Source organism: Budorcas taxicolor, chromosome 14 (assembly GCF_023091745.1).
Source record: "Budorcas taxicolor isolate Tak-1 chromosome 14, Takin1.1, whole genome shotgun sequence".
Taxonomy (NCBI): Eukaryota; Metazoa; Chordata; class Mammalia; order Artiodactyla; family Bovidae; genus Budorcas; species Budorcas taxicolor.
This window is the reverse complement of record NC_068923.1, coordinates 65,434,984-65,447,972: the sequence shown is the minus strand read 5'-3', so window position 1 is coordinate 65,447,972 and position 12,989 is coordinate 65,434,984. Positions and strand designations below refer to the sequence as shown.

Here is a 12,989-nt window from a genome sequence, read left to right as displayed (position 1 = left end):
ATTATTTTTTTGTATAGATAAAGAAATGGATGCCCAGATGTAGAAAGTATCTTTTCCAGAGTTTTAGGGTAGGCAGTGCATAAAATGGGAATTACATTATGGTTGTAGGACTTCAAGTTCCCTATGTTTAATGATTAAATAATTTTAGTTTTAAATCAAATTACTGAAAATAAACTGAACAAGTTCTAGAAGTTGGTAAACTTTTACTCTCAACTCCATGTGTATTTGTTTCCTTCTTAAAAAAAATTACATTTAAATGTTATATATAAGCCTCATTTTGATTTTAGTATTTTAAATAAAACATTGGCATTATTTTATAGCTATTTGCAGATATTCTTGAAGGGAAATTTCATAGAGAGAACTATACAAAATATTTTTGGGTATTAACATGTCACAGTAGTACACTGCTTGAAATTCAACATCTTATAATATACATTTTAAAATTTCAAATTCCAAACTGTAAAATGCATCATATTTCCATGTTGAAATATAGTTTTCTAAATAAATGGTTGTCACTTTGTTAATGATCACCTTTAGAAACCATGACTACTACAAAAGCATTTGAAAGGACTAACCACTTAGCTTTGGGCTGGGTGTTCCAAGTGCAGGTCTAGGATCTTTTACCAATATTTTGGAACCAGCTATGAAAAGAAACAAAAACATTTACAAAATTTAATATAATTAATAACACACATATACAGACACACACATACACAATGTGATGCCTTGTCAATTTTATTCTCTGACATATCATAATTTTCTCCAAAATGTTCTGTTCACTATAGCATCTCAGTCCCCACTCAACATTACTGTTGTACAGCTAACAATTTTAATAATTATCTTCATTAGAATCCAGTGTGGCAAGAGAATATTAGTGCTACCTTAGCATCTAAGGTAGCACTTTTGCATCCTATTTCTTATTTTAATGCTACCTTAGCATCTAAGGTAGCATCTTTTGCATCCTATTTCTTATTTTAAAGGCATAAATCAACATGGAAATAATTGATTCCAATATTGAAGCTGAGGGCTAAGGGTATGTTCCTATTGCTTAAAGGCAAATAATTTGGATAGGTTTCATGCTTAGGAGTTAAAAATTATAGGGAATTCACTGGTGATCCTGTGGTTAGCACTCAGCTCCTTTATAGGTCAGGCAACTAGGATCCCATGAGCTCTGTGGCATGGCCAAAAAAGAGAGAGGAAGAAAAACTGAGTAAAAAAATTGTTAAGGTATCCCACGGTGTCATAACAAATTGATGAGACTCAAAGGTAAAGACTTAAAGTTTAAAGCCTAACCAAAAGGAGCTCAGAATCATGTGAGGTGCTGAATATGTCTGCAAAGTTGAAGCAGCTCTGATATGCAGTGCTTTTGGACATGTAAAGATGTACATCTTTTACCTAAGAACAACGTAATGTCTTTAAAGTCTTTAAAGAGAAGTTATTTGGGTGAACATCCCCTTGGCTGCAAGATAGAGAACAATTTGGAAAGAAGTAGGTATTGATTTGGATAGAGAACTTAAAAGGCCATTTCAGTAGTCTCAGTAGAGATAATGCTGAGTTAAACTGCTGTAGTAGTGATGATAAACTGAGAAGTGGATAGATTTTTTTGTCTAAAGCTACTAAAATTCTGGTGGACCTAAAGGGACAGGAAGATGTCAAAGGTGATTACTAGATTTCTATTTATTATGTGATGATGGTACCACAAAGTTAGGGAACATCAAGAGACAACAATGGTGAAGGGAAATTGATGAGTTTATATTTGCATTTATTATTTAAATATCTTTGAGAAATTCAAGAAGCAATATCAGGTAAGGAATTCAAAATATAAGTCTGGGATTAAAAGCAGATATATGAGCTAGAAATATTAATTTGTAAATAATCTTCATAGAGGAGACTAAGTCATTGGCTTGAATGAATTTGATCACCTAGGGAGAGAACACTGAATGAAAGGAAAAAAAAACAAAGAACTGAGCTGTAGAAAAGATAGAAAATATTAAGCTTAAAAAGGAAATGGAGAATGTGTCCCAGAAATTTGAGGAGATAAAATATTTATTTATTCAACAAATACTGATTAAACACTTTTCACATATAAGGCACTGCTCCAGTAATCAAAATTAAACTTGTAAATACATTGACACAGTTTTTGCCTTTTGTGTGTGTATGTGTGTGCTTATGTTCTAGTCGAAAAAGGGCAGATGAAAGGATGGGAGAGTGGAGAAAGACAATGACAAGTAAATAAAAGAATAAGATCTCACATAAAAGGGATTTCTATCATGAAAAAACTTTAAAAAGAAAACAATCTGTAGCGCCCTACAGAAACAAAGAGAATGAAACATTTCACAAGGACAAAGTCATTTACATTTGTGAATGCTTCAAGACGTCAAGAACTAAAGGCCTGAAAAAAAATGTATTGATGACTTTAATAAGAATTCTAGAAAAACTTCCTTTATTCCTTCTTCTGGAAACTGTTTTTCCTTTGGTAAACTCATCATATCTTGTCCAGATGGAAATTGTTCTGATCAAGTAAAGCAGCTACACAGGTTAACATAGCACCTAGATATGGTCAAACTGTCATATAATCCTGACTGAGAAAGGAATTTGGAGATTGATTATATTAAAACCTGTGACACTAAGACTTCTGGATACTGCCTCCCTAACCAAGTTTTGGGAAAGGCTTTCTACCAGACTTACTCTACCAGAAGGATATAAACTCAGGAACGCTGGGAGCAGTTTTCACTACTGAAGTGGGCTGAATATTTTATGTTCCAAATTAATGCTCACCAGGAACCTCAGAACATGACCTAATTTGGAAACAGAGTTTTCGAAGATGTAAAAAGGTAGGAATCCTGAGGTGACATATTACTGAGATAATCCTTAAATCCAATGACTGCTACTTTTCTAAGTGAGGAGGACGTGCAGAGATACATAGGAAAAAATGCCCTGTGAAAATAGAAGCAGAATTTAGGAGGCCTTTAGGAGCCACGGAAAGCCAGGGATAGCCAGAAGCCATAGGAAGCTAGGAAGAGGTAAGGAATGATTCTTCCCTAGAGCCCTTTGAGGATACAGGGCCTTGCTGACACCTTGAGTTTAGGTTTCTGGCCTCAGAACTGTGAGAGAATAAATTTCTATTCTTTCAAGCCATCCAGATTGTAGTACATTTTTATGGTGGCATTAGAAAACGAATACACCTATTGTGAGCAGAGAACTAGGAAAAGTAATTAAGGTAAGAAGGAAAAAACAGAGCATGAAATGACTACATCACTTCTACTTTTGTTCCTAAGTTAATTAATTAATTTTTTTGTCTCTTATATCTGAGGAAATCCAAGACAGTACAAAATCTTCTGTTGCAAGCTTTTATAGAGAAAACTTACCTTCACAAATGGGAACTTTTCCAGTCCAGGTGTTATCGGATCTACACACTCTATGTTCTGTTCCACCAGCTAAGAAGAAGCCAGGCTGGCAGGTATAAACTAATGTATACCCGTGGGATGGGAGGTCCATCCCTACCACATTTGCATGAGCAGGAGTTTCTGGCTGTTTACAGCTGTGGGCTATGTTAGAGAAAGGAAAAAAAAGTTCACTTTTATAGACATGTTATAAAATTTTGAGGTTGGAATCATTATATATTTTTATAGGTATGTTAACGCCTTCATACGGGCTTCCTTGGTAATTCAGAAGTAAAGAATGAGCCTAATGCAGGAGATGCAGGTTCAGTCCCTGGATGGACACCCATTCCAGTATTCTTGCCTGGGAAATCCCATGGACAGAGGAGCCTGGCTCTTTTATGGGGTTGCAAAAGAGTTAGACTTGACTTAGTGACTAAACAACAACAATGCCTTTATATAAGTATACCTTTAGATATTCCAATGCATCAAGGAAAGCTTATCAATGTAAATGTAAATGTTTTCACAGACTAGCATTTTCTAAACAATCATCTCTGGGACACTGGTGGATGTTAAAAAATGGAGAAAAAATAAAAGATGTATTCTGGAGAGTCAGTATATATTAGCATTTTAAAGAATTTATTAACTCCTGCAGTAAGATAACTCTTAAAGTTTGTCAAACTCAGATTTTCTGTACCAGTTTAGGAAATATTAATTTGTAATTTTTCATTTATTATATTTATTTAAATTAAAAGGCATGTTTTCTAAAGTTAAATTCAATCACAATTCAATATGTTGCTTTGCTATTAATATTCCTAATGTAGAAAGTACAACTGAATAATTTTTTGCACATGGCATTTTTTGGCCATATTTTAGGTCCATATGCTAGCAGTAATTTTTCATTCATTTGACTTTTTTGTCTCCTTTCCTCCATGGTTTTACCCATTACTAAATCTCTCTCTTAACTCCACTATTTCACTTATGACACTACTTGACCCTGCCCCTCAGTTTACTTGTTTTGTGTCTTAGGATAACCACTCCCTTCTTAGTCAGTAAGAGATGCTATGAAGAATTCTCCTGCTAAACAAGACATATCTAATCATGTGTTCATGAATATAGACCCTGTCTGAAAAAGAATGTTCTGTGGATAAATTTGTTTGGAAAATAATTTTTGCATTTTTTTCTTAGTAGAGAAACAACTAAACTATAAATAATATCTAATATTTTAACACATGTAAAAATAATGTTATATGGCTTATATTTAATATAACTTAGTTAATAAAAGTTCATTCTCATTGGGGAAATAAACACAAATAGTCTGTTTCTGCTATATTCTTAACCCTAATTATGCACATGTTAGAAATTCTGATATGCTCTGCAGTAACAGAAGCTACTTAATTTTATTTAAATCATTATATGCCAAGTGCAGGTCTCCAAAGAATCTTGGTTTACTATGAAAGGTCTAGTCACATCCCACACAGCTGTTCTAAAGTACGTACACACTCTAAGGAATTCTCTTTTAGGGAATTTTGCTGTATTTAAGTATAAGCCAGCCAGGCATGTGACATGACTTCTCAGTGGAGTGTTCTACTGCTTTTCAGTAAACTGTGGATCCACATGAGCCCCCATTATTATTTGGGTGATTCTGACAGGGACAGAGTAAATTTGCAGGCCTTATTTGGACTTCAGGAAATCTTAAAAGCTAGATGTCTTTCTAATGAGTATTTCTTTTCCTGCTTACTCTTTATTTTTCTCTCCACCCAAAAAAGATGGAGTAAGAGATTGAAATGAGGAAGTAAGGGCGGGGGGAGAAAAGGGTAACTCACCAGCTAAAATTTATTTGTAACTATAATTCAAAAAAGATGGTTTACAGTTCTTCCAACTTATGGTCAGTGCACATTTAGAAGCTTAAGGAAATTCTAAGCAATAGTCAATGATTTGGTTAAGGTATACATGCATATTTCTTTTCATGGATGTTTCTAGCTTTACTCAGGTTCTCAGAGTTTAACAAAAAAGTGAAAAACGACTGAGTCACTACTGTGTTGGAGCCTCCTATATCTCACAGTACTTCAGAGTCATAAGTCATTTCTATGAACCAAAAAATCATCATTATCTAAAATTACCATGTGACCAAACTGAACACAGTTACAAGAGCTTTTCAAAAAGAACAAAACTGTTCCCTGTGCCTTCTGAATTCTTGAAAAATAACGCTCCTCACCGGGCATGGGGTTATGCTATAGTAATAACACTATATATGTGAATTATATTTTATAATAACCTAGAAATAATGTGACTCACCATTTACATGGACATAAATTTATTTTCACACTTGGAAAATAATGTATATAAAGTCTTATCCTTTATAAGTATAATTTCTTATACTTACGTATGCACTCAGGCTGAATTCCACTCCAAGTGAGGTCAGGAAGGCAAGTCCGTGTTGTAGACCCTTGAAGAAGATGTCCTTTTTTGCAGTGGAACTGCACAACACTTCCCACCTAAAGTAAATTACAGACAAAAAACAAATGTTCCAGTGTAACTTCAAATGCAGCAACAGACACAAAAAAGAAAAAAAAATATGGATGATAAAATGCTTTCAAAATAAATTCTGAATGGTAGAGGTTGGAAGAAAACTGAAATTGGATTTAAAGTAAAAATGGGGGAAAAAAGACCAAAGATAAAAAGTAACTTAGATCTCTGTGTACATTCAGCATCAAATGCTTGAATACAATGTATACATAGAAGTCAAACTTTTTGCCATTGTAATTTGAAGAAAATTTATAAGATACCAAAAGGTCGATAAGTTATATATAAACATAAGACAGACAGACAAAGAGTCAAATAAAGATATATACATGAAGATGGACAAAGACATGCAGAAATAAAGATAACTATCAACATAAGAGGCACATGAATATGGAAGACAGTACATGCAATATGAGATTAGACATGAAGGTGTTTACTGAAGACTGTATTGGTAACAGAAAAATACAATGGAAGACGTTATTTGCACTAAGCTTTTAGTATTAGTTGCTCAGTCGTGTCTGACTCTTTGCAACTCCCTGGACTCGCTAGGCTCCTCTGTCCATGGGATTCTCCAGGTAAGAATACTGGAGCGGGTTGCTATTCCCTCCTCCAGGGGATATTTTAAGAGATATTCAATTTGTACAAATATATAGAACAAAGTTTTTCAAGGTGGGGTCCCAGACCAGTAACCTCAGCATCACCTAAAAACTTGTCAGAAATAGCAACTCTGGAACCTTAGCAACCAGTTATTTGTGATTTTAACAAGTCCTCCAAGAGATTTTAATGAACACTGAAGTTTGAAAACTGATACAATAGTAGAAAAGATAAGAATATTATGAGAAAATATATAGTGGTTAAAACATATACCATGATATTAATAGTTGAGGAAAAAAGAGGACTTTTGGTTAGTTAACATAGATAATTTAAACAGTGAACTGGGGATTTGGGAAAAAAGTGGTAAACAAAGAGATACAGGTGAAAAATAAAATAGACCCCAGAGGCATGTATACTTGGCTTTAACTTTGAATCTGATCTTACTTGAATAAGTTATATCTCCTCTTTGAAACCTAATTCCCTATATAAATGTAAAGATGATATTATCTATCTTGAGATATAAGGATTAAATAAAATAGAATATATTCACTCCATATGGGCATGAGACATAAACTTTAAATAAATTCCAGCAGTAATTATTAGAACAGAGATATAATCAGTTTCTGAAGAATCTCAAATAGCAGGCTATAGTGTTTGAATCTCTCAAATAAAAACATAAAATTGCTAAAGCTTTCAGAGAAACTAAAATTTCTGTAGAAAATATTTTTGAAAAACTAAACTAGCCACAGTATGGGGAAACTACAAAACAGAAGAATGATGAACAGTAATTCTAATTATGAAGCTCATGTTGTCATTTTAGATTTGAGTGGATAAGGTTTGACCAACTTGTGGCAACAGACGTATAAAGGAGGTTGTTTACTTAAAATATATTACAGGGAGAAAATTACCAGAATTTATTAAGGAGTTAGAGACAGAGGAGAAGATAAGGATTATAAGAGTCTGGCACTTCAGCCTTCCCCGCTATATGGAGTCTGAAAATGTTCAATTGTTGCCTTAAGGCTTTTCACATTGAGACCAGCTATATTCCACCATCTTCATATTCTTATCAGCAAGAATTATGCTACAACCAAAACATTCAGTTCCAATAACAACCTTTATCCTTCCAGTTTTCTCATATAATATCTTCCATTACAGCCTCATCTCTGCATCCAGGAAATTTCTTACCCTCTTAAAGCCTGATTTTGTCCAGTGCTACTACACTGCTCTACTCCAGGGAGCACTTTCATGCTGTATTCAATATGTGCTAAGTTGCTCAGTCATGTCTGACTCTTTGTGACGTACCCTATGGACTGTAGCCCACCAGATTCCTATGTCCATAGAATTCCCCAGAAGAATACTGGAGTAAGTTACCATTTCCTTCTCCAGGGGATCTTCCTGACCCAGGGATTAAACCTGCGTTGGCATGTTGATTCTTTACCACTGAGACACCAAATCCTTCAAATTATGCTCCAGAGCATGCCATTTACATACTCCCTGAAGTTGTGCAACATGGTACTACAGATTTTTTACTTCCTTGTGTGATTTAGACACCTGATCATATAGACTTGGCAATTTTGTTCTTTTGTAAGACCAGCTCTCCAAAACCCATCACCTCAATCAACCCAGCAATAATACTTTAGCTGAATCTCAGTTAATGGCCACCCTTCACCCATAAATCTCCCCTCTTAATCTACCATTTTACTTCCTAAATCTTTCTGAAACCATCCCCTTCCCTTTTCTCCACATATACAACTTATTTCAGTCCTTGACATTGTTTCTCAATGATTCTCCAACTTTAGCAGATATCTTAATCACCAGAAGGACTTTTCCAAATAAAGCTAGCTGAGCCTCCCTCAGGATTCTGACTAAGTAAATCTGGGGGAGATTCCCAAATCCACATTTCCAAGTTCCTAGGCAATATTGCTGCTGCAGACCAAGGACCAAACTTTGAAAATTATTATTATAGCCAATTATTATAATCACTTCCTGTCTCCACTTCTCTAATCTTGACCACATTAAATTTATTTTTCACTCGGAAGTTAGAGTGATTGTTCAACATGAAAGTTCCACTTTAACATTATCCTTTTTAAATTCTTTACTGGCTTATCCCTCATAAGATAAAGCTACACCATGCTAACTTGGCTGATAAAAGCCTCCATAATCTGATCACTAGCCATCTCTCTAGCATCACCATTGACCACTTACTTTTACTCAGATTGTGCTTGTATAATATTGAACTTTTGCAGTTCCCATAATGCATGCATATTTTGACACTGTCCCTCCCACATGGAATGTATTTCCCAACTAATTTTTTCTTAGATCTTACCCTAAAAGATTTAGCTCAGATAAAGTTTCTAGAAAGCTCTCCTTGCAGTAAACAGATCAGGAAAACTGTCTCTTTTGTGCTTCCATAGCTCCTTTCATTTTTATCAGTGTTATCAACCTATCCTATTAAATAATCTATTCCATTTGACCCATACACCAAAACAGCTTCTCTCAGCCAAAGGTTCTATGCTATTCACCATCATATATAAAGAGCTTAGGAAAGTGTCTTAAAAATGTTGCACCAACTAAAGGGATGGTGACTGATGACTTAGTATAAAATTATTTGACTACTTAAAAAGGTTTAACATGTCTATCAGTTTCTTAAAATGCAGTGATAGCCTTTCCATAATTTAGTAAAGTTAAATCATTATTTGTTCTTTGAAAAGTAAATTTGGGTTATTTCAGCAACCTTTATATTAGTAAGGAATGAGAAACATGATGGATTACATACTTTTTTTTTTTAACTTGTAAGACTTTTCCCTAACATCTGTAATCTTTTCTGAAGTCATAATAAATACTGATTTATATATTAACCAGATACCATAGAACTAAAATCTAAAGTTTTTCCATACATCATTAACACATTTAAATAGTAAAATTTTTGTCAAATTCACAAATATCTGGTGGTGGCGGTTTAGTTGCTAAGTCCCGTCTGACTCTTGGAATCCATAGACCGTAGCCCAGGCTCCTCTGTCAATGGGATTTCCCAGGCAAAAATATTGGAGTGGGTAGCCATTTCCTCCTCCAGGGGATTTTCTCGATCCAGGGATCAAACCATGGTCTCCTGTATTGCAGGTGGATTCTTTACCGAATGCGTCACCAGGGAAGCCCCACAAATATCTATACCAAATATTTATAGATCTAGAGTTATACAAATTTAGAAACTGATTTTTATTCAGAATTTTTTACACTCAAATCAGTCATCAAAATATTCTCTAGAGACTTCCCTGGAGGTCCACTGGTTATTATTCCATACTGTCAGTGCAGATGACATGGGTTTGATCCCTGGGTGGGGAATTAGGATCTGGCAAGCCACAGTGCAGCCAACCAAAAAAAAAAAAAGAAAAATCTAAATATTTCAAAATGCTCTAAACATATTATAAAATGTTTTCTAAATATTACTGAATTAATTAATAATTTTGCCAGTGATCAATCCACTTAATTGTATATTTTACATATCTCTGCATCCTTTTCCAACTTGCCATGTAAATTCCTTTCTGACTATAAATAATTTCTAACATAAATAATTTGAATATTTGTAGAAAAATAGTAGTATCATAAAATTTTCCATTATATAATTCTGAAAATTCTTGTAAAATAATTTATGCACAATTTTCCTACCAATATTTACTTAACAGAAGTGTTATGTGTATGAGGAATTATATATAATGTGAAAATTAATTTTGAAAATTATTTTTATATCAAGAATTTTAAAAACCCATATCATTTTAATCGCAGTTAATGTTTAAATAAAATTTTCTTTAAATTGTCTCAAATTAGTATGCTATCTGCAAATGCATTAAAAATCATGATATATCTAATTAGTAAGTATGACTTATCTTCTTTAAGTCTTTATTCCCTCTTTTAAATGCTGTATATTGGTGTTTTTTGGTATTTTTATAGTTCTATTAAACATTTTGCCCAAGGAAAATTGAGGCAGCTTCTAATAAAATTTTGATAAATTAAAATTAACAAAATTGAAGTAGAAAGGCAAAGTAATAAAAACAAAAGGATAACACATATGCTTAAGATGCTTAAGATGCAAGGGATTTTCACTGACTGAGCATCAGTTTTGGGCCCTGAGAAAAATTGAATTAAGGTGTTTTAAGAATTTTAATTAAAAATAATCAGAATATTTTAATTTTAAAATTTTAATTTTACTTTTTTGTTTTAAAATTCATGTTATGATATCCACCATTTAATGTAACAAAACACTATGTAACATTCAATGTACTTATGTACTTCTTTCAATTACAAACTGGAATTCATATATAATTGTTATTTTGTTCTTTTATTTTGAAAAAGTCATTTAATCCAAAAACCATACTTCCACATATTTTGTAGGGGTCATCACATAAAGTAAACAAATGTAAGAAAGGCAAGTTTCAGAGGCAACTCAACAGAATCTATATTTCTTTATAGAGATGCAGGGAACTCCCTGGTGGTCCAGTGGTTACGACTCCTCACTCTCACTGCCAAGAGTTCGGGTTCCATCCCTGATCAGGGAACTCTTCCACATGCTGCAAGGAATGGCCCAAAAAAAACCCAGACCAAAAAACAAACAAAAATTCAAAGTTCTTCAATATGGCTTGCCTTTATCTATTTATCCACTTCTAGCATTACTTTATAGCCAATCCTGGATGATCACAAATAATTGATCATGTTGTCTTTAGTTGATTATTTCTGTCTCCCTACTCCTCAATCATGGATGCTTTTTAGTCTCTGTAGTCAAGACAGAGTTTTTCATCAAGGATATTTTGGTAGGGTTAAATATCCAAGTGTTAAATAACTTAGAATTAAATATCTAAAAGTCAAGTTAAAAATATTTTATATTTATAATACCTTTATATAACAAGTCCTAAATCAGTATATGTCTTCTAAACACCAGAGCTCAATTTAGAGTAATAAGCAGTTAGCAAAATATTTGTGTTTGGTATTTCCTCCATAATTAATCTGGACATTGCATTAATCATTTTGACAGCAACTTTCCTTACTAGTTAAACTTGTTCCAAGTGACAATATTTTAGATAAAAAGAGAAATTACTTTAAATACTTTTTTTTCTAATGCTAGAGTGTTTGTTATCCCTAACAACAGGAGATATATTCTTATATTTTAATAATTATATCCATGTCCAAAAGCTACTACATAAATCTTTATAGAAAAGGGGAATGAACAAATAAACATATTAAAAATAAAATTAAGAGATGCAGAGTGCTTCTGCAATTCATAACTTTCCCTTTCCTCCTGTCCCTCCCAGAAGTGGGCTAATCACAGCTATGATTTTATTTAACTCACTATTGGTCACTAGTTCAGACCAGAGATAGATACAACAGTTGTAACACTTTGATTCTGTCTCTGGATATCTGAAACTGAGATCGAGACAATCTTGCTGTATGTGACTGAGATGTAAATAGAAATGATATACCTTTTGCCATATGGCCAATCTACAGAGAAAGAAAATGAAGTATATAAATGCAGAGTAATTGAAGAGACTTAGTACTGTTGTCCAGTTCCTAGATTTTAGGCTTGATGAGTCTCACCCAGATCTCTTTTCTTGTGGCCTGGGACAAACCCACACATGGCTTTTAATGTCTTTAGTTTTAAGCTACTTCAAAGAATTCCTCTTGTAAAGAAGGGTTTACCTCAACTGCTAGCTATGCCTCTTCTAGTTATATAAGATCATATTTATTTGGAATCCACCAATAAATTGATATTAGAATTACATAACATTTTAATTTTGTTAGCTCTACATAGGTTTAGTAAACATAATTTACATATAAATGTATATAATAAGTATACATACAGATGAACACATATATCTGCCATAAACATGTAAGAAAGTTGACATCTATAATTTAACATACTCAGTATTTCATTTCTAATTTTCATAGAGATTAATATAAATATACATATTAGATTTTAACATATCTTAAATCTAGCCTATTCATACTTATCTAGATAGAATATAATGATCTAATATATGTTTAATATCTAAATAATAGTTTAACTTTGTGATAATATTTTTCACTGATTATAACAGAATTTTTAAAATGCAGAGTGAATGATTCTATTCATTTTATGGGTGACTATTCTAAACTCAATTCTATTGATTTCCATTATTTCAAAGGGTATTTACTAAAAAAGGACACAGACTCTTTAGAAAATAATCTGATTAAGTGTATAGACACTAACATCGAAATTCTGTATTCTATAAAAATACTGCCGTTGACGTGCTTTGTTTTTGTTTCAGTTTATTGGCTTATATGATGAAGGTTAATGCTGTTTAGCTAGCTGCTTATTTTTCAAGATCTCGATCAGTTGATAAAGCATTTTATGGAGATATGAATCTATAAAGTTTTCTGAAAACATCAACATAATAGAGACCAAGACACTTCTTTACACTTTTGTATCACCTAGACAGGCCTGAGGCAAACAGGAAGAAT

General features: G+C 33.1%; 1 protein-coding gene across 1 annotated transcript in view; it reads right to left on the bottom strand.

Moving 5' to 3' along the window:
- Positions 1-12,989, bottom strand: part of CSMD3 (CUB and Sushi multiple domains 3) — a 1,391,498-nt gene that overhangs the window by 21,494 nt on the left and 1,357,015 nt on the right. Inside the window, exons 64-66 of the mRNA XM_052651435.1 lie at positions 5,767-5,878; positions 3,369-3,548; positions 576-641 (exon numbers count right to left, since the gene is read on the bottom strand). Of these exons, the coding sequence (XP_052507395.1) occupies positions 576-641; positions 3,369-3,548; positions 5,767-5,878 (358 nt within the window). The remainder of the gene's footprint in view (positions 1-575; positions 642-3,368; positions 3,549-5,766; positions 5,879-12,989) is intronic.